Raw genomic sequence first — 22,551 nt, 5'->3', positions numbered from 1 at the left:
ATTGTACCAGGGGTGCAAATAGCCTTACCCATTATTTTATTGTAAGGCCCCCCATGAACGAAAGTTCACGAAACTTGGCATGCATTCGGAGGGTGTCATAATTTTAATTTAATTTCATATTTATTATACAGGAAAGTATTAAAAGTAACAAAGTTACAGTTTAAAACGGGCCTGACTCAGTAAAAAACTGATTTTCAGCAGGTTCCTGTTCTGCAGCACATATAACAAGTAACAGGGACAGGGCACATCACACATCATATTTACATACAACACAAAGCAAACATAAGACTTAGCACAGACAGTGATGGATAGAGGTCAGTGTTAGCAAGTGTATGTATTGAGGAGTAGCAGTTCATAGTTTTTTTTAAACTGTGTGCTGGATTGTAATTCTCTGATGTGTTGAGGAATGCCATTCCAAACTCTGGTAGCCGTATGTATGAAGGACCTCTGGCCAAAGCCATTGTTGTATGAGGGCACTGGGTGGAGGGCCGTGGAGACTGACCTGGTGACACGCACTTGAGGCATTTTATGTGTCGATAGGAGAGAGATGAGTGTTCGTGAAGTGCTGTGTTGGAGTTGAAAGTAAAAAGAAATAGCATGACTGTAAATAAAATTTAGAAAATACAGAGCATGTGATTGAGTGAGTGCAGTGCAGTGGTGTGGTGTGTCCATTTGGGAAGATTACTGTGGATTTTCAAAGCTCGGTAATATAACCGTGCGATGGGTTCAGTAACTTCCTTTGTGGTGAGGGACCATATTGGTAGACAGTATGAGATGGTTGAGAATATGATTGCTTGCAGATAGGTTTTGGAGACAGTAGAGGATAGGTATAATCTGATCTTGTTGTATACATATAGTTTCTGATTTAACTTTTTAGCTAGCTTGGAAGCGTGTTCACGGTATGTAAGGTGTGAGTCAAGTAGTACTCCCAAATACTTATATGATTTGGTGATGACGAGTTTGATTTGAAAAGATTACAGGACTAGTGATGGATAGATGCTTTCTGTGTGAGTGGAAATACATGCATTCAGTTTTTTTAACATTGATGGTTAAGTGATTGTCATTCAACCACTTATGTACAAATTGAAGGTCAGATGACAGTTTGGAGTTTATCATATCAGAGTTGGGGTCAGATAGAAAGAGCACAGTGTCATCAGCATACATTAGGCATTTAGAGTATTTACACACAGCTGGGCAGCTAGCACACTATCAACACTGTACTTTCCCTTAGGGGATGAATAAAGTATATCTATCTATCTATCTATCTATCAATGCACATTATCAATTTTGCGCCAGTGGGCTACACAACTATTATAAAATACATATAAGGACTGCTGCTGCCTATGAGCTGCAGACTGGAGCTGGCTGCAGGACGACTCAACCGCCATGAACAGTTTTTAATGTTCAATTAGACAATAACTACTCAAGACTCTGCACAAGTATAATTTTCGGGACAATTAGGGCAGGATTTGGGATTCGGGACAAGTGCTTGGATTTTGGGACTGTCCTGAATTGTATGTTTTTGCTAGTTTGCCACTCTTGCACTGGCGCTATAAGCATTGTTAGCTGTAGAGTACTTGTCAAAAAGAAAGACAAACACCCAAAAAGAAAGATACTGTACCTAGGTCTAGACAGAGGGCTTGAAATCCGGGCCCTAGAAAAACAATGGCATTAGGTAACGCTATTGCTGTGGCTAACTACCTTTAGCTATTGTCAGTATGGTCAGAACATTTATGGGATGACAGTCATAAGAGAAAATGATGGTGCTCGGTATAACCGCGTTTCACAAATACACCATCAACCAAGTTAGCCTCCACCACTCAACTAATGCTAACATTATTTTACTGTCGGGCGTAATGTTAAGCTGGAAAGACAAAACTGGAAATTTAGAAGAAGGATCAGTGTTTGGCTTTCACTTACTTAAAGGTTCTCTATGTCTTGTTAACGCTGTTTCTAAGCTAGAACATCTTTTGTCACATACAGCAAACATCTCATGAATCGTTAGCTGCCTGTCCCCTGACTATGCTGTAAAAATCACTGTCCACCGCCTGGACCATGAAACATAAACGGTTCCAGTCAATCACTGACGAGATGCACCTTGATGACAGTTCCAGTGACACGGGAGGGAGGGGTGAACTCATAAACAGAAGTGGCGTCTCCCCACCATGCTTAGAGAACCTTTCATTTAAAAATAATTATCGCCGTTATAAATGCTGATATCGATAGATTGGCAAATGGCTAAGCTGTCACTGTGAACTCCAGATTTGCCACTTTGTTTTGAAAAGTTATGTCCCTGATATAGTTGTCATTTTTAGGATTTGTTTTGAACACAAATAACTAAACAAGAAAAACATAATAATCTATTTTCATGGTACCATTATCTTTCTCAGTATATTCTCTCTGTTCTTAGAATATGATCTTTATATATCTTTTTTTTACAATAGTTCCACGCAAGAAAGATAAGTTACAAGTCTGGATGATGTCCAGAGAAAACAAGTAAGTAGCTCTCTGTTTGGCTGACCTCCTGTTTGGAATTATATTATACTTCACAGTGGCACAGGAGGAAATGATATTGTATATTCCATTCCATGCACACCTCACTTTAAAACTATTCCAACAGATGGTCAAAGCCAAGAGTTTTATAATTTATGGGCCCCAGTGACCAGGTTAAGGAGGTTTCAGGGGACACAGCGAGTAACTAGCTTTGACCTTGAGCGTCCATCAGACCACGAAAAAAAAAATGTCATGGGTTCATGGCTATCAGTCTCGTGACTGGATTGAATCTGGGCCTCCCTTAACCGGGATATTGCACCATGAGATGCTATCAGGGCCCTGTTGTCAGTAGCCATCATAAACAGCATGTGTCAATGCTAAACAGTTGGCGTGTGCTTCAATCAGCATCGTGAAAGGAGGCAACACAGACAATGACATGTAGCATTGTTGAGGGGTAAACAAACAGATTTTTGGGTGTCAACATCACCCAAATGTCTCTGCCCCCCACCCCCCACCCCCCACCTCTCCTGCAGGAGCCATACAAAAGAGAGGCACAGTGTCACCCAAGAGAGACACACCCTTTATAGCCAAATGAATTGTGCCGGTGTCTCTAAACAGCTGCAATAGAGACAGAGAGCAAGAGTTAGGGAAGGAAGTAAAGTTAAAGATACTCTATACAAAGCAAGAGAGGAAAAGGAGGACACACATTTTGAAACTGGATGTTCAACAAGGACTGACAGGTAAACCCTTTCTATTCTTTGTGTTAAACTTTCAACCTGTGAAAAGGAGTTATGGTGGTAACTTTGCTGTGTACTGTACCTTGGGGGGACAAGTCCCCTGTTCATGCTTTTACGAATGTTGTTTTATCTGGTATACAACTAGATGTACCGCAGAGTGGTACAAAATATGACCACTGCCCAGTCCAGCACATTTTTTCCACAAAAATAAGTCACGCTTGTCAAATTGTGTTCATTTCCTACTTTGTTCCTTTTGTGTGTGTTTGTAATTGAGTGTGTGCAGAGTGTGTGGTTGTTTTTGTGTATATGTGTTTTGTGTGTGTTTTGTGTGTGTGCTTGTGTTTGTGTATGTAGGTGTGTTTGTATGGGTGCGTGTGTGTGTGTGTGTGTATGTGTGTTTGTGTTTGTGTGCGTGTGTGTGCATGTGTAGTGTGTGTGTGTGTTTACGTGTCTTTGTGTGTGTGTGTGTTTTTATGTCAAGTCAGTTTTTTGCCTTGCACTACTCCACTTGCACTACTCCACTTGTACACTTTGCAACTTGTTGTTGTTGTCCTGTTGTCCTGAAAACACAACACTTCTGCTGCTCTTACATAACTTGCACCACTATGCCACTTGCTTACTTAGTCAAACAGAACTACCTCAGCCATTTATTGGCCTGACTTTGCACTATTATATTGACTGTCTATGCACAATTGCACAATTTCAACCCAATTTTGCTGCTCTTATTTCTTCATTGTATGTGCCTTCTTATTTAATGTTTATTGTTTACTTGAATGTTATGTTTGTCTGTGGACTTAATTGGTAAAATATGTCTTGTCTTCACCGTGGGATAGTGAGAAACATAATTTCGATCTCTTTGTATGTCTTGGCATGTGAAGAAATTGACAATAAAGCAGACTTTGACTTTGACTTGACTTTGACTTTATTTGTATAGCGCATTTAACATGCACAGAGTGCAACCCAAAGCGCTCCACATATAAGACATTGTCATTGACACATAGACTAACAAAGACAATAGCGGACGGAGTGGCGTAGTCGCCAGCGTACCCGTGACACCAAGACATAGAACTACATTTAAGAAATAACAAACGCAAAAGATGCCGGACGGAGCGGCGTAGTCGCCAGCGTACCCGTGACACCAAGACATACAAGACAGACAACAAACAAATTAATAAATAAAATAAATAAAAAATAAAAATAAAATGAGTCCAATTTCCAACCGGCTGAAAATGTGTGTGTGTCTCCTGTGTTCAAATTCCTGCATGGCATCCAATTCAAGGCTCACATTGAATCCCAATTTGTTCGACAAAGAAACACCTTTTTTGCCTTTACTTTATTCATGGCAATGCAGTAAAAAGTTGTAGAGAACCATGAGTGCAGAACGCTAACACGTAAACTCGGGTCAAGTCAGGTCAGATCCGATCAGTTCCTGTTACAGATATGGAGCGCAGAAAGGTCATTTTTAATCACTAAATAAAAAAATGGCATTTATTTCTGGAAGGTGCACACGACATATGTCTGTAAATTGCTTAGCCCCAGAGAATCCTTCCACCATGGCAATGATATTGCCAGATTCAGGACAGTCTGCCCTACACACACATGAAATGCATGTAGAGCTATGAGCTTGCTGTGGTCAGATACATGTCGAAATATACGAATTTTTATAATATGCTTTTTATATTTTAATTCTTTAAAAATCAAATATATAATATGTGTGTGTGGCACTTACAATGACCAGAATAAATCCTTATGAATAAAGGTAGCGAAAATGCCCAAAAAACAGCTTAGGGTTCTAAGGGGTAAGTGATTGATCTGAAAGTTTACAAACATTTTGGATATCATTATTGTGATGATATTCACATGTGTAATTTCCATGCCTAACATAGCACCACCATCTGGCCTATCAAAAAGTGTATCAGAAATGTTCTTTGCTTAAAATGAATGATCTGAAATTTCTCAGGTTAATATATATGTGACCAGGCATGGGAAAACAAGGCTCAAGTCGCAGAGACGCAAGTAGCGAAAAACGACTTTCAGGAAGTAAACCAGCGTTTGAATTGGGCGTGACTATTAGTGCTCTTTTGTTCTGTCGGCCAATCAGCTGTATGCTAGAAGTAACCTCATGGCTACTTACTGAACCAGCATGCTGTTTGTTTTAAATTGGAATGGAGATGGACAAAGCACAGCGAATTGCAGATGAGCTGAATCTGATGATGAAGGCGACTGCATTACATTGGAGAACATCCCTAATCTAGAGCTGACCTAGCCGAAGATAATTACAACGAGGAAGAATCTCTCGGTCTGGCTGCAGAGGAGATCGTAAGATATCAGATGCTATCTCCACAGTTACATTTGACGGGGATAAAGTTTGTGTGTTAGAAACTTTATCCATTGCTATTAGCTAGCGTAGCTGACAGATCAGTGACTGTGACAGGGGGAGGGTTGATCTTAATGTCATGCAAATGAGGACCATTGTGATCCCCTCCCATGGATTCAGGGAGAAAGTAGGCAAACTTTCTTGCATGATTTCTCAGCTTGTAGCTTTGAGATGTGTATACTTTAAAATGTTTTCAGATTTCCATGTGTAAGACATTGTTAGAAAGCTTAAAACCTACACTTTCAGAATCTGTGAATAACTCAAAATGCCTCAAAACGCACTTGTGACCCTCAATTCCATGCCTGGTCACATATAATGATTATGATGACACCCAATGGGCCTGCCTTGCATTGCACCCCCACCTGGCCTAGCAAGTAAATGTGGCAGGAAATAAAATACAAAAACAAATAGCACACGCATCAAATATGTACATTTCACAAACGCACCACGTCGGTGCTTTGTTGGATTCCGACATGTCACAGGTTGCGGCCCGCAGGTGCTCGGGCCCGCCATTGGCGCTTGCGGCTATATTTATGTTTGCAACTTTAATGCCATTTAACAGTCTGGTTAAATGCACACTGTATGTGCACACTTTAATGCTATTTGTTACTTGATGTCACAAGTGTCAACAGTATTTCTATTTTCACTTGGATGTATGTGCGGGACTATGCAGAAAAGAGTTTCAGGTTTACAAAACAGAGCAAACAGATTCAGACCAGTCCAACAGTGGAAGGTGTGTAAGGAAAAGGGACAGTTACCTAACAAGCTCATGGGCTATCTCAATGCTACATGATCATGTAGTTGAGGGACACTGAGCCTCACCCTGCCAATCGATGTTATAAATATATTACATCAGAAGTATTCTTCTGTGGACATCCTGTGGATAGGATGGGACTGAATCAATGAGTAAAACTTTAAACAATGACTAAGTACATTTCACTGAGGTGCCAAATAAAGCTTAAGCTATGTTTGACATTGATAACCTCCAACTATTTTTACACTGAGGTGGAAAGCCAGGAAGTAAAATGGTTACAGAAAAAGTGATGACCTACTTGTGATAAATCTGCTGATCATACATTCTGGAGGTTGTAATAGGGTCTTGAATGGAAGGCTTTAATGTTTTAATGGACCCAAAGAAGCAAACAGTTCAGTTTTAATGGACCCAAAGAAGCAAACAGTTCAGGTAATGACCCTGGCTGGCAGAATGATGGCCTTTTGGCCTTGGAGTTCCATGGTTCACTGTGTGTTATTAGTGGGTAGACAAAGGGAGCTTTGGTTTAGTTGGAAAGTTTGGAGATGCCAGCAGGTATAAGTTTTTCAATTGATTAATAAACAGGTTGTGTGATTGAACTAGGCTAATCATTGGTTGGATTCACTACTTTAGTTTATCATATTTTAGTTTTTGTCATTGGAAGAATTTGAATTCAGTTTCTTTGCTACGATGAACTGAACCCATGTCTACTGGAATAAAAAAGAATCTTTTGAAACCTGTGGGGCATCTGCATGAAATGACTTATTGGAAGGCACCAATCCACCATCTAGATAGATAGATAGATAGATAGATACTTTATTGATCCCCAGGGGAAATTCAAGACATCCTGTGGATATTTTCCCTGGGAATCAATAAAGTATCTATCTATCTATCTAAAGTATCTATCTATCTACCACACAGAGCATTAGGGTTCATTTACCATGAATGTGCACGCATGCATAAAGAATAACTACCACTCTTTGACTATCTATATACTTACTGATTCTTATATCACTGTTAATGTCTATGTACTTAGAGAGATTCACACTGAGGGGTTAAGGGTCCTTATTAAGTGTGATTTTCCTAATTAGTTTCTTTAAGTGATGCATTCATTCAACATTTGACTTGTGTTGTCAGAATAAAATCTGTTGGGAAATTGTGGGAATTCCTGCCATTGGCATGCACGTACGGAAATGACAAGTTTTACGCATCTTTTTGTAGCTGCTGTTCAGTATTGAAAAGGTCTTACCGGTAATTACCTTAGAGAGCACAATTAAAAAAAAAGTGTACGCTTTGGCTTGATATTATTTCTTTCTTGTTTTTTTTTTTTAAGGACTGCCTAATTCCAATTAAATTGACCTCCGCACTTTAGTGAACTTGGGAATGATCCCATACTGAGATGTAAAACATCGGAATGATCTGAATTTAGGGTCCTGCTACCATGACAACAGAATTTGCAAGGTTTATTTATCTCTAAATATTTATGCCCGGCTAGAGTGTCTAGTGTCTGAACTATGAGTCTGTGTTTGAGTTTTCATCTTCTCACTTACTCTCTGTTGTATCCCCAGGTGAAATCCCACATTTGGAAAATGGTCCGTTCTTTACAGAGGTGGCTCAGTGACTACCTGGCAGAGCGCCGGCTTTGCAAAAGCCGTTTGGTGACCAAAGATGGGCACTGCAACATTGAGTATGGAAACATTAAATATCAGAACCATTTAGCCTATGTTCTCGATCTCTGGACAACAATTGTGGAAATTCGTTGGCGTTTCATTCTCATTTTATATGTGGCTTCCTTCTCAATGAGCTGGTTCATTTTTGGTTTGATATGGTACTGGATTGCCCGAGACAATGGAGATCTGACATGGCAGAACCCACCAAATGGCCACATACCATGTGTGGACAACGTCTATGGTATGACCTCGGCGTTCCTCTACTCGCTAGAGACCCAGACCACCATAGGGTATGGAGTACGTTCCATCACTCCACTGTGTCCAGGCGCTGTTGCCCTCCTCATCATACAGTCCATCATAGGTGGACTTATCAGCTGCTTTTGGTGTGGTGTTGTCATGACCAAGATCGCTCTTCCCAAGAAGAGGGCCAAAACCATCAACTTCAGTGAGGCAGCTGTCATTTGTCCTAAGAATGGTACACTGTGTCTTCAAATCCGTGTGGCTAACCTTCGCAAGACCCTCATGATTGGTAGCCAGATCTACGGCAAGTTGCTGCGGACAACCATAACCCCTGAAGGGGAGGCCATTATTTTAGACCAGGTCAATATCGATTTCATGGTTGAGTCTGGAAAAGACAATCTGTTTTTTGTCTGTCCCTTAACTCTTTATCATGTCATTGACAAGTCCAGCCCATTCTTTGAAATGGCGGTGGATACATTACATCAGCAGGACTTTGAGCTGGTTGTCTTCTTGGATGCCACAGCAGAGTCCACCAGCTCCTCTTGTCAGGTCAGAACTTCATATATCCCACAGGAGATCATGTGGGGCTACAAGTTCCAATCCATTATCTCCCGGAGGAAGGATGGGAGATACCATGTAGACTTCTCCAACTTTTCCAAGGTTGTGCCTGTGCCAACTCCACACTGTGGCTACTGCTTTCACAATGAAAAGGGCCACCATCACCATAACAGGAATTGGACTGAAACCCCGGGATTTGAGGTCATTGACATCAATGAACTAGATCAAGGCACCAAAATGTGAACTTAATATACATATGTCTAATGGAGTTGTATCAATTACTGGACTCATTTGACTTCTACAAAACTGGACTCATTTGACTTCTACAAAACTGGACACATTTGACTTCTACAAAACTAGAAATCCATTTGAGGCCAATAAGGCCTTTCTTTATGTCATTTGCAGTGTTTCTGAAATTTGTTTCACAATGTCAGATTTTCCTTAATGTACAGATTTTACAATCAATGGTCTCCTACATGATAAATCAATATGTGCTTTTCAAGAAAATGAAAAAGGGTGCTTCTTTCATTTAAAACTGTGGTGTGAACTGATGTATTTATACTTTCAACTCTTTGTAAAAATTGTACATACTAAATAAATATATTGTTTCATTCAACATTCATTGGTTGATCAGTGATCAGTAAAAGTATTGTAGGCAAGATGCCTTTGGCTTGCATTCTGTGAAGCCGGTATAAAACATGCACTTAACAGTTCATCTACACATCAAGTAAAGCATATTTTTTACCGTCAGACATGTATTGGAATCATTAAAGATGCCTCATCATACCTGGATAACATTAGGTCTGCACGATTTGGGAAAAAATCTAATTGTGATTTTTTTGACAATATTGAGATATGCTTTGCGATGTAATTTCTGAAAGCCAAGCTTCTGCTCTCTCTCTCTTGGTGAGCATGCCTAGTGCATGAGAAGCACAGCACTCCAGTAAGGGGAGCTTCACTGTGAAATTACTTGCAGCCTTTGCGATGAGCTAATAGCATTAATTAAATTGCGATTTCGATTAAAAATCTATAAATTGTGCAGCCCTAGATAATAGCATTAGTGTTAGAGACAAAGTCAGGCGAACAAGGTATAGCCTTGGTTCAACCCCTTTATCCTGGTTCTACTGCCCACTGCCTGGACATATTTTGTTGGTGACAGCCAACACAATAATTCACAATTGTCCTGTAGTTTGTTGGGACAGGGCAGGGAAACAGCTTGCAGGAGGCATTTATAAAGCTATGTCCTCAAGTGTATGAAATGTGTTCTGAGCTATTTGACCTGACAAGTCACATTTCATGTTAACTCAAGTGAAGCATAACACCACTGGAATTGTGGACTATGTGGAACACTACTGTACCTACACAGATGCAACAACATGACAACTGAAGGCAGAGACTAAATATACTAACACAATCATACATTTTTGCCATCTCCAGATTAACATAAATGCTCAGGTTCAGTGAATCACAGTGGCAACCTAGAATAACCTAGTTTGCACAGTCACAGCAGAAATATGATATTGACTAGGCTGCTACTATTATTCAATTTGACACCTGTGATAACAGAATGCAAATGAGTCAGAACCCTAAGCTGTTTTTAGGGCATTTTCACTACCTTTATTCATAAGGATTTATTCTGGTCATTGTAAGTGCCACACACACATATTATATATTGTTTTTTTCAGCAGAGACTAGGCTATCCAGATCTGCCATTATTTCATTTCAGAGACTAGGCTTTCATTTCAGAGACTAGGCTTTCATTTCAGAGACTAGGCTATCCAGATCTGCCATCATTTCATGTATTAGTACTAGCATTGATTTTATTTTGATTTTTAAAGAATTAAAATATAAAAAGTGTATTATAAAAATTCTTATATTTCAACATGTATCTCACCACAGCAAGCTAGCTCTACATGCATTTCACGTGTGTGTAGGGCAGACTGTCCTGAATCGGGCAATATAATTGCCATGTTGCTGGGATACTCTGGGGCTGAGCAATTTACAGAAATATGTGTTGTGTGATTTAAGGAAATAAATGCCATTTTTTATTTAGTGATAAAAAAAATACCTTTCTGCGCTGCATATCTGTGACACGAACTGATCTGACCTGACTTGACCCAAGTTTGCGTGTTAACATGTGTGGTGTGCACTCATAATGATTCTCAACTTTTTACTGCATTGCCATGAACAAAGTAAAGGCAAAAAAGGTGTTTCTTTGTTGTTGAACAAATTGGGATGCAATGTGAGCCTTGAATTGAATGCCATGCAGGAATTTGCTAGGATCTCAAAACCGGATTATGAACATGCTTTGCCATAGAGAAACACACGATAGCGTTGGATTATAAACATGCTTTGCCACAAAAACAGACAAAAACGTGGGGTAAGTCCAGCTATATGAAGTTATTATTTTGCTGTCACTTCGTCTGTTTTATAACCCAGAAGGATGTAGTTGGTATCAAATGATATCTCTGTGTCTCCTCTTTCCTCTGACATACGTGGCATATCTATCCGATCACGGGTCCGCGAGTAATTCAAACGAGAGTAATGGGTGTGCAGCGTTGGTTTGTGTACATGACGTTAATATTTTGTAGTCACTTCGTCTGTTTTTATAAGCCAGAAGGATCGATATCCATGGTACCAATGGATAGCCTTGTGTCTCCTCTTTCATCTGATATGCTTGCCATATCTATGCGATCACGGGTTCGCGAGTAATTCAAACGAGAGTAATGGGTGCGCATGTGAACGCAGAGAAGTATAGACTGTAAATATGATGCAATTTGATTTAATTTCATGATTTTTAAAAAATGTCATACTCGATCGTACAGCCAAGTGCGTAGTCTCTTTGGAAAGCCCCACTTCTTCTCTGTCATGCAATAAAGGTTTAATCTCGCTGCGATGAACAGTCGCGGAGCAATGTAACAGAGAAGAAATGGTGTGTTTTTTGACGCACTTTGCGTCAATCGGGTTCTAAGGGTTAAAACATTTGTGTATGGCTATTTATTTTGTGAAGCTGTACAGCATGCACAATATTTGCACTGTTAACGTGGTCATTTTGTTATGTAAGGTCTCATGGCATGAAAATGTCACTTTATGAGTTTTTTTTTACATTTCTAAAAGAGCATGTCATGGGACCTTTAATTGGGGTGACCAGACGTCCAGGTTTAACCGGGACAGTCCCGATTTTGAGATGCGTGTCCCGAGTCCCGACAAAAGCCTGTCGGGAAGCAAAATTGTCCCAGTTTACACCAACCACTATTAAAGTGTCCCGGTTGTCAGAGATTACATAGCCGATATGGTCTTATTTTGACCGCCGCACAGCGGTCATATAGGTTTAGTCAGATTTTTTTTTTCCGTCAAGGATTCCCGGGACACTGTAAGACCGGGGTACACGAAACTTGGTGGGCATGTAACCCCACATGGATAGCATGGAACCTCCTTTTTTCGTTTTGATCTGTAGTTCCGTTCATGGGGGGCCACACAATAAATTAATTTATGTTACTATACACCAACTGGCCTGTAGGTGGCCGGAGACAGTTTTCTGTGAATATCTCAAGAACCATAGGGCCTAGGAGCTCCACCTTTTTTTTGTATGTTGGTCTTAAGGGGGCATGTCAACCTATCACATTACCACTTATTTCATGTATAGCGCCACCTAGTTAAAAATTAAAAAGCAAAACATTAGGTGTTTTCATCACAATATCTCTGGCTGACACGGTCAAAACTGCACGAAATTGAAAGTGTAGCATCATTATGACACCCTCCGAATGCATGCCAAGTTTCGTGGACTTTTATTCATGGGGGGCCTTACAATAAAATAATTTATTTGTACATTTAGTGACCGTACACCAACAAGGATTCCCGGGACACTGAAAGACCAGGGTACACGAAACTTGGTGGGCATGTAACCCCACATGGATAGCATGGAACCATCGTTTTTCGTTTTGATCTGTAGCCCCCCTGCTGGACTGGACCCCCCGAAAGGAGGGTAGGGCAGACACAGTTTTCTGTGAATATCTTGAGAACCGTAGGGCCTAGGATGACCAATTTTGCGTATGTTTGCCTCCAGGGGTCATGTAAACCCATTCCAAATGCACACATGTGCATAAACAGATACACACGCACACACATACATTCACAGTAATCCTACGTATGACACATAGTAGTACTCACACAGTAGACATATATACGCATGCATGCACATGCACACACACATGCACATGCACGCACACACACCCACCCACCCACACACACACACACACACACACATAAACATAAACATGTACACGCACACATGCACACAATTCAAGAATTTCTCAGAATTATGAACAGGCAAGATGGGGGTGGGGTTGTATAAAATGTATTTTACATGTGAAATCTATGAACTAATCATGTTTTGGTACTTGTTGTCTAGCAGATACCAGTGAGAATTGAGTGTGCATAATGCAATTCAGTGAGACAGTTAGAATCATACAGTATATGCCTTTCAGCGTGACTTATTTTTGTGGAAAACATGTGCTGGACTGGGCGGCGGTCATATTTTGTACCGCTCTGCGGTACATCTAGTTATAGCCTGCCCTGATCATTAACTAAACCCATGTAGAAAGACTGTAGCCTAAAGCGTCCGGCGTATGATTTTGATAATGTGTTCATGCGTGTGTCAGTCAATCGTAGCAGTCTGCATAATCTTTGCAAACAATGTCACAATGTATCCGTAAACATTGTTGCTATGCCTCTTCATACCTTGTTTTAACGGTTAGGCTACGCTACGACAATGTTGAAGAGAAAGTCATCATTCTCAAAATGGCTGTGAGTTAAATGTTTTCATGCATGTCTGGATAACGGGTGAGCAATGTTTAGGAGACAAACAAATGACTTTGCACTCGTGTTTAGGCATAGCACAGGCCCCTTTTCTCTGACTGAAAGTGCACAGAACTTGCGTTTACAAAACAACATTTAATAAATTTTCTCAGGGGTGACACCCCCCAACCCCCTATAACTTTTGGCCTTTGAAATGTCTGTGTCTGTCTGAGCTGCCACATGTTCACATTAAACGCGGTCACGCACAAAGTGTTTGTTGATGTTGATGCTGCTAAGAACTATTTACACATCTATGGCCACCACAGCACACCCTAGTGGCAACAGCTACAATAGAATGGAAGCAGTTTCACATAATGTGTAGTGCTTATCACTTCTGTTACAGAAAATATTCAAGCAGAAAGTCAGTTCTAACCAAGCTAAAATGCCTCAATGCCTTTCTAATGGGCATATTAATTTGGTGCTGATCCTGATGAGGATGATTCATGGAGTCAATGTCATACTCAATTTTATATCTATAGAATACATATGATATGCTTCTATATAACAGCTGATTTTTGACATAATAATCACTATATGTTTGCCGACTGTATGGTATGACATCTCATTCCACTGGCTGACATGTTTTAAAGAGTGTTTTTTTCCAGAGCTTCTTCCAAGCAAGACAATACAAATGGCTTTGAAATACAGTACCAAACTAGGCCTAGGCATGCCTTACACACCCATTTGCAGGAGTGGAGGTGTGACAAGGCAGAGGTCAGAAGAAAGCCGTGCTCTGCTACAGAGCATTCAGTAACATGAGATCTAGCTGACCAAGTGAGTGAACAATAATGATTCTGTGTAGTTAACACCCCTCCTAATTCATTGGTGTTAAATTGCTTTATTTTATGACAAATGACCTGTATACATAACCACAGTGGTATAATGTTTCACCATCGTAGTGGATTGATTTTTGGGTCTCTTTGTTTTTTGGGCAAAACAAAGAAAAACACAAATAAATCAAATGTTTAATTACACTGTATAATTTGGCAGTGCTTTTCTTCCAGAGCAGTGTGATTATTTAGTTTACTCTCAGCCATTACTGATTGAGGTCTTTTGCAAAGCATTGAAAGCTGTTGCTATACTATTCTATTCTATAGGACCGCTGTTTGTTATACTGTTCTACAGGGGAGGCAAAATCTGCTTTCCCTGTTCTCGAGGCCTGGTTCTGACCACTGTGCCATACAATAAAATAAAGCTTCCAAGCCCCCATCTCATCAAATGGATATATGAAATATTTAAAGAGACTTTAAATATTTAATATGCAGTACATTTTGAGTTCATTTGAGTTTTGAGATTAAGGCAAGTTTGAAGGTGAGAAGCTAATAGTTATTAGCTACAAACTACTAGGAATCTGGCATTTTTCATGTAACAGCAGCACTTGTTTCTGCCCTTTAAGCGCACCCTGGTGCACTGGGAACCAAGGGACTCTGCAGCCTGTACCCAGAAATAAGACCAGGCCTGGAGGGGCACAATGAGAGCCTCGGGGCATGTTCAGGCCAGCCGCTGCATTTCACTGGAACTTAATTTCTCATTAACATTCCGGCACCACACCATGATGTGTGTTATTATGCATCTGATCTGACACAGGTGAATTAGAATGACAAGGGGTGTGTGTGTTTGTGTGTGTGTTTTTTCTGTCTGGCCCTTGCTGCAGCCAGATGTAAAACAAATATCCCATATTGTCAATATGTAAATAATTGTAAACTGCAAACATTTAATTGTCATGCATCTTCTCAGTGGTAAAAAACCTGACAGAGTATAATATGATTAGCACATTGACTGTGCTGTCTGATTAAGCATGAAACGGGTGGATCATCTCTAACATGAATTGACATCATGAATTTACATCAAATGTAATTTTCATAAAGACATGACATTTTTATGGCAGTATCTGTAAGCATTACGATATGGCCAAAGGATGGTAACCATGTTTTATTAGAAATATCTAAGCATGTGTGTGTCATTATTTAATTTATCTAATTTGAAAAAACAGTCAGTAGCTTCTTTAAACTATTTCCCTAACATGCTGAGACATACAGCGCTTCCCTGAGCATAGCATGTGCACTTATGCAGTGTCAACCCCTACCAACATAATTTGCAAATGTCTGGCAGGGAAATAATACATTGTCCAGTGCAATGATTGTCTGATGTTTATCCCTGGGCTACTATAGAAACCATATGTGTGACTGGTGTAAAACCTTTGAGTGTCAATAATTGTCAATATGCATGCACACATCAACACCTCAAAGACTAAAGACACAGTTGTGGATTTGAGGAGCAGGCCTACCACCAATTACAATTCCCATGGATTATTTGTGATCAGTCCATAACCTTGACAGACTCCTTTACATTTCTTGGCTCGTAACAATTTGAAATGGGAAATAAACACCACTCACCATGAACAAACCTCAACAAAGACTCTACTTCTCAGGTAACTGAAGAAGTTTAATATCTGTTTGTGCATTTTTACAAAGCCATCATAGAGCATCATTACTTCATCCATCACTGTCTGGTATAGAAGTTCAAACAGTCGCAGCAAAATTAAATTAGAGAGTTATCACCAAAGCCTCTGACATGATTGGTTGTGACCTCCCTCCAGTCCACACTCTGTACTCCAAACACACCTTAAACCGCGCTTCCAGAATGATCCAAGATCTCTTTCATCCAAACCATCACTTGTTCCAATTTTTCTCCTCTGGAAGATAATAATAATAATAATAATAATCTTTATTTATATAGCACTTTTCAAAACAAAGTTACAAAGTGCTGTATATGCAAGATGCAAAGATGCTACAGGTCCGTAAGAGCTGAAAACACACGCTTCAAAAAAGGCTTCTTCCCTTCAGCAATAAGACTCCTGAACACTACAAAACAGATCTGAACCATTTATTTACTTTTTTGCACTTCCCTTTCATCTTCGCTGGATTGAGCAAAATCTTCTGTAACAAAAATACCACCAACATTGTTGTGTGGCAATAAAGTATCTATTCCACAGACTGTACTATATGGTATCTGCCAGGACACATATAATTAGGTCTTGATGGATGACTATGTAATGCTATTAAAACATTGCAGGTCTTGTGCCTAATGATATATTTAATCTATATGTCATAGAAGGTCATCGAGGAAAGCATACGTCTGACAAATACTTTTTAAACATTTGTGTCACATTTGAGTCTTACCAAAAAAATACTAACATCAATACAGAAGGATTGCAGGATAGAGAACACAGAAAGAGATACACGTGATGCAACATTCATTTACATGAATAGAACAGGAATGAATGAAAGACCATCAACTACTGCAGTCAGAACAACCTTTTGTTCCATATGAACTGTTATGAAGGATCGCACCCCCTGGTGGGGACCCAAAACCAATAAGAATTGTTTTTCATTTGTGGTACACTGGCTTTTGAAGACATTGTAATGTGCATATTGCATTTCGACTCAGGACATTTAGTTACACCCTTGGGACGCCTTCATTCATCTAGATGGTATGCTCTAGTAGCCCATTTCCAGGAATGAGGTCTTCGAAGTTGTTGAGCTGTCTTTAAGCCAAAATCAGCACAATGACCCCTAAAGTGCTAGATTTTCCAGCCTATGTCTCACATCTGAGTATTGGTTCTAGATAAATTAACCTGCTTTCACTGTCTGTTTGAACTGTGCTCATATATTGGTTGGAAGTATGCTTTGGAAATGGCTAACTGCAAAAAGCACTTATAAATCACTAGAGGGGGTGGATAAACAGTTATTGGTACCTGTGCCAAGTCAAAAAGGGTTGCTGGAGTGCTTTCTTTAATTTTTGTCAGTCAAATGAAAGACCAGTGTAATAAGGAAAGGATCAGGGTTACAATGGTCCTACAGGACAGGACAGGACTACACCAGACTATGGGACTTTCCTTACACTGCCCAATGCCCATCTCCAGCCAGTTAGTCAGCCATTCCACATGAAGAGTTTATTTAAAATTTTAAATTCCCACCCTTTCTCCATTTGTGGCTGTTTTTGTTTTCAAAATGTGTAATACTTGTCCAAAATAGCACAGCATCAGATATATTAATTTCATAACAATGAGAAACCAATGGTGGCACAGTTAGTGGATTTTTGTTTGTTTCACTTCAAGGTGCCTTTCTGAGAAAGAGGTATGAGGTATACACAGTGTCAGCTATATATATGGTAAATATCCTAATGTCTGAGGTGGTGTTGTGAATTCTAAAGGCATGATCAATCTTTTAAACCACTATGGATATGAGTGATTTAATTATAAAAGCTGCATAGACATTTGCTGCAAAAATTATTAATTACTAATTATAGAATGCATGTATGTAAATCATTATTTAGAAAAAAAGTTAAGTTGTAAAAAGTTTTTCAAGTAACCTTTAGTATTGTTATCTCTTCAGAATAGCAATTGTTCACTGGCTTCATTTCCCTGGTCTGTAACCAACATAAACAGTATGTATCAATGGTAAACAGCCCTAGACCAGGGAGCATGCTCATCGTTTAAAATCATAACGGAAACGTTTTCAACTCCGCTACAGGTCTATGTTGTGGTGACAACCCTGCAGTCAGGATTTCACAAAATAGACATGCAAGGTGTCACAGACACACCTTTTACACAGAGAGACTGAGTGAGAGTGTGTGTGTGTGTGAGAGAGAGAGAGTCTGTGAGAGGGTAGCTTCAGAGATACAGACTAAAGGAAAGAGAGAGAAAAAGTCCAGGGCTTTCTGAAAGGACTTTGACAGGTAAGATCCTCGAGTTTTATGCATTCTCAGATGTTCAGTGATATTCAATATTAACCTTGTTTCCAACAGCTACTGTGCTGAATTCAGGAGGACTGCATTAGACTTCCAGTACTTTGAGGAAAAATATAAAAAATATTTAAGTATTATAAACATATAAATATATAAGTAAATAAATAAGTATTTTATGTGTCTCCTTGAAGAAAATGTGCTTTCCATTTTGGTCTATTTCTTTTATACTGTCAGTGATCATACCAAGGTTATAGAATCGGCTTTTTGGATGAACATATTCAGAGTTGTAAATTGTCAGAAGTAAATCTATGTGAATATGCATGGAAAAACATTAGGTATGTGCTCCACAGTCCTAAAGGTGCCAAGTGTTTTTGCATTCTTTGTCGGAATGCGCAGGAAGTAGGTATTTACAGTACATTGATCACATATGGAGAACATGATTTAAGGAATAGCATATTTTATATATCATTACATGTATAACACATACATGCACATGGAACAGATATTGTAACATAAAGTATATTTGTTAGAATATTAGATACGACCCTCTATGGAGCACTTAGACAATCAAGTGTGATTTACTGTTATGATTTGTTTGGTAACTAATCATAACAGTGCGTTAACACCCATGCGTTGAGTGTATGAGATGCGCGGTTCGCGGTTACATAGGCATTAATTAGTAGGCTAGGCTAAATAGCAGCATGTTGAAATGATGTGCCAAATTGCGTTTTTTATTACAATGATACAATTGTAGGCTACAGGCCGATGTGCGTTTTATTTGGAGACTTTTGCGAGACAGAGACTGAGTTTGCTGCTGATATTCTGGGGATAGGCTACAACAGTGGTCCCCAAACTACGGCCCACCAACTCATTTTGGGTGGCCCCCCAAAACATGTCCGTGGTATATAGCATCTGCCCCGCATGGGAGTATGACTTATAACCTCCGTAATTTCCCCCATTCATTCTCTATAGCGAGTCTTACAGTACACATGTAATACTCTTTTTGTCCACTGGTGGTTGTTTTGGCGCTGTTTCGCGCTTGCCATCGAAAACGGAATGAAATGTAGGCCTACTTGCAAACAATGTAAGAGGCCTATGCTGACTGTATCAGTGCTCAAAGTATTCTAAAAGTTTATCAATTAATTGCTAATAACTAACTAACTTCTATTCAAGTCATATTTCTGGGACTTTCTGGGATAATTATTTCTATTTTTTATCCACTCGTTCAAATGTTCATATCACAATTCACAAAGTTCTCATAGGTGAGTGAAAGTGGTCATTTCAGATGTTTTTGCCAGCACTTCATAAAACTCTCATAGTTTGAGAACTTTAAATTATTTGTAGGATATTGCTTGTTCACAATTTGAGCTGTGTATGCAAAGACACAGAGTTCAGAGTTCACACATTTTGAATATTTCATTTCAGATGTTTTTGCCAGCACTTCATAAAACTCTCATAGTTTGAGAACTTTAAATTATTTGTAGGATATTGCTTGTTCACAATTTGAGCTGTGTATGCAAAGACACAGAGTTCAGAGTTCACACATTTTGAATATTTAATTTGAGCTATATTTTACACTGATATGGCATGATGGCAATATAAACACAGCTAGCAATGGTATTAAATTACAGTAGCCTATTATTAAATGTAATGGAATATTCAACTAAGGTAGACTGTTCACAGCACTAAGCTATTTATTGTTACTGATATACTCCGAGTCTCTGGCACTCTATTAGAGCGAGGCATTTTGAGCTGGCCCTCGGAAGAAAAAGTTTGGGGACCACTGGGCTACAACATAGCCAATGTAGGACTTTAGCCTTTTAATATATTTGCTGCATTGGATCAGTCTTTCTAGAACAGGCAAGAGCTTTCTAGCCTCACGTCAGCAGCACCGCATCACCCATATACATTAAAACAACCAGCCGATGCGGTTGGTGCGGATGGATGGCGGATGGATGATAAGTTTTGCTATGCGGTTACGGTTGAAATAATAGCCCATCCGCGCATCTCTAGTTGAGTGCCAAAAACGTAATATTACGTGATGAATGGAAATGAAATATATGACGATCGAAAACTCATGAAAACGCACAATCTGGACATTTTATCTGGACATTTTATCATAACTCGGTTGCCGCTTTGGGTCGAATCAGTGACGCATGCACGTCAGCTCAAAACCAGGCCATTTTCGTGGGTCTATCACTAGGTGGCAGTCTCGCCAGGTCACTTCCCGGAAACTTTACAGGCAACACTTCATATTTCATGAAAGACGTTATATCTCCATTTCTAGAAAAAAATTTTTTTTTGATGAAAACTAGCCACTGTTTAGCTTGGGATTTCTCAGGAACAGAGGCGTGTAGAAATACACGGTTTGCACCCACTGAGAGCGTAAAGTCTCACCTTTCAAACGAGCCATTGTATGTGTTCATAGCTATAACACAGAATATGCTGTGGCTGTACAAAAATCATCAACAATGGTCTAGATTGCTGGCACTCTAGGACAAAGCTTCCGAAAACAGCTTGGCATTCAATGAGTTAAATAAGTCATCTTGCTGTATTTGATCAATATTTTACATTTCTTTCTTATTTATACTACTTTTTGTTCCACCAGATTCATTTCCACACTTGGAAAATGGTCCGCTCTTTACAAAAGTATCTGAGTGACTACCTGGCAGAGCGCCGGATTCGCCGTACTCGCCTAGTTACAAAGGATGGGCACTGCAACATTGAATACGGAAACATTAAATATCAAAACCATTTTGCCTACATTCTTGATTTCTGGACAACACTTGTGGAAATCCGTTGGCGTTTCGTTATCTTCTTCTATGTGGCCTCCTTCACAATGAGCTGGTTCATTTTTGGTTTGATATGGTACTGGATTGCCCGAGACAACGGAGATCTGACATGGCAGAACCCACCAAATGGCCACACACTATGTGTGGACAACGTCTATGGTATGACCTCGGCGTTCCTCTTCTCGCTAGAGACCCAGAGCAGCATAGGGTATGGAGTACGTGTCATCACTCCACTGTGTCCAGGCGCAATTGCCCTCCTCACCATACAGTCCATTATAGGTGGACTTATCAACTGCTTTTGGTGGGGTGTTGTCATGACCAAGATCGCTCTCCCCAAGAAGAGGGCCAAAACCATCAACTTCAGTGAGGCAGCTGTCATTTGTCCTAAGAATGGTACACTGTGTCTTCAAATCCGTGTGGCTAACCTTCGCAAGACCCTCATGATTGGTAGCCAGATCTACGGCAAGTTGCTGCGGACAACCATAACCCCTGAAGGGGAGGCCATTATTTTAGACCAGGTCAATATCGATTTCATGGTTGAGTCTGGAAAAGACAACCTGTTTTTTGTCTGTCCCTTGACTCTTTATCATGTCATTGACAAGTCCAGCCCATTCTTTGAAATGGCGGTGGATACACTACATCACCAGGAATTTGAGCTGGTTGTCTTCTTAGATGGCACAGCAGAGTCCACCAGCTCCTCCTGCCAGGTCAGGACATCCTACATGCCACAGGAGATCATGTGGGGCTACAAGTTTCAATCCATCATCTCCCGGAGCAAAGAAGGGAAGTACCGCGTGAACTTCTCCAACTTTTCAAAGGTGGTGCCCGTGCCAACTGCACATTGTGCCTACTGCTTTCACAATGTGAAGGGCCACCATCACCATGTGATGACTGGAACTGACAACCAGGGATTTGAAGTCATAGACATCAATGATCCACCCAGTGGCACCAAGATGTAGACTATTTAATAGGGCTGTCAATCGATTAAAAAAAATAATGTAATTAATTACATACTCTGTGATTAATTCATCTAAATTAATCGCATATATGATTTTTGCTGTGAAAGTATTTTAAATATTTAAATTCAAATCAATCATTGAATAATCAGCATTAGTGACATTAAAGTTCAAAAACTCTTTTATTATTATTTTAAAAATGTCCATAATAATCTATGATCTAATATGCTGAGGAAATAAATTCAAAAGTGCTTCTGGAAGAAGGTTTTTTATCACATACATTGCAGAGGACTTTATTTTAATCAACACTTTATTTTTACCAATACCATCAAGCCGTTTTTGAAAAGTAAATGTTCCAATCAATGATCTAG

General features: G+C 39.7%; 2 protein-coding genes and 1 long non-coding RNA gene across 3 annotated transcripts; 2 read left to right on the top strand and 1 right to left on the bottom strand.

The window, feature by feature from the left end:
- The first annotated feature begins 3,081 nt into the window (after nucleotides 1–3,081).
- LOC121684469 (ATP-sensitive inward rectifier potassium channel 1-like) lies at nucleotides 3,082–9,442 on the top strand. Its single transcript, XM_042064532.1, has 2 exons — nucleotides 3,082–3,233; nucleotides 7,927–9,442. Exon 2 carries the CDS (start codon nucleotides 7,948–7,950, stop codon nucleotides 9,067–9,069), a length of 1,122 nt encoding a protein of 373 aa, XP_041920466.1. The 5' UTR covers nucleotides 3,082–3,233; nucleotides 7,927–7,947; the 3' UTR covers nucleotides 9,070–9,442.
- Nucleotides 9,024–18,144, bottom strand: LOC121684470. Its single transcript, XR_006023143.1, has 3 exons — nucleotides 18,132–18,144; nucleotides 15,859–15,869; nucleotides 9,024–9,107 (listed from the first exon to the last, which is right to left on the bottom strand). It is a non-coding gene; the product is annotated as an uncharacterized LOC121684470 (long non-coding RNA).
- A 63-nt stretch (nucleotides 18,145–18,207) lies between these two features.
- On the top strand, nucleotides 18,208–22,268 carry LOC121684468 (ATP-sensitive inward rectifier potassium channel 1-like). The gene is made up of 2 exons (XM_042064531.1): nucleotides 18,208–18,423; nucleotides 21,041–22,268. Exon 2 carries the CDS (start codon nucleotides 21,062–21,064, stop codon nucleotides 22,181–22,183), a length of 1,122 nt encoding a protein of 373 aa, XP_041920465.1. The 5' UTR covers nucleotides 18,208–18,423; nucleotides 21,041–21,061; the 3' UTR covers nucleotides 22,184–22,268.
- The last annotated feature ends 283 nt before the right edge of the window (nucleotides 22,269–22,551 follow it).

This window comes from Alosa sapidissima, chromosome 15 (assembly GCF_018492685.1).
Source record: "Alosa sapidissima isolate fAloSap1 chromosome 15, fAloSap1.pri, whole genome shotgun sequence".
Taxonomy (NCBI): domain Eukaryota; kingdom Metazoa; phylum Chordata; class Actinopteri; order Clupeiformes; family Clupeidae; genus Alosa; species Alosa sapidissima.
The sequence above is the reverse complement of the archived record's forward strand: the minus strand, read 5'-3'. Positions and strand labels throughout refer to the sequence as shown.

Excerpts from the sequence above, each read along its gene's own strand:
- LOC121684469 (XM_042064532.1), top strand. The coding sequence starts at position 7,948 with ATGGTCCGTTCTTTACAGAGGTGGCTCAGTGACTACCTGGCAGAGCGC.
- LOC121684468 (XM_042064531.1), top strand. The coding sequence starts at position 21,062 with ATGGTCCGCTCTTTACAAAAGTATCTGAGTGACTACCTGGCAGAGCGC.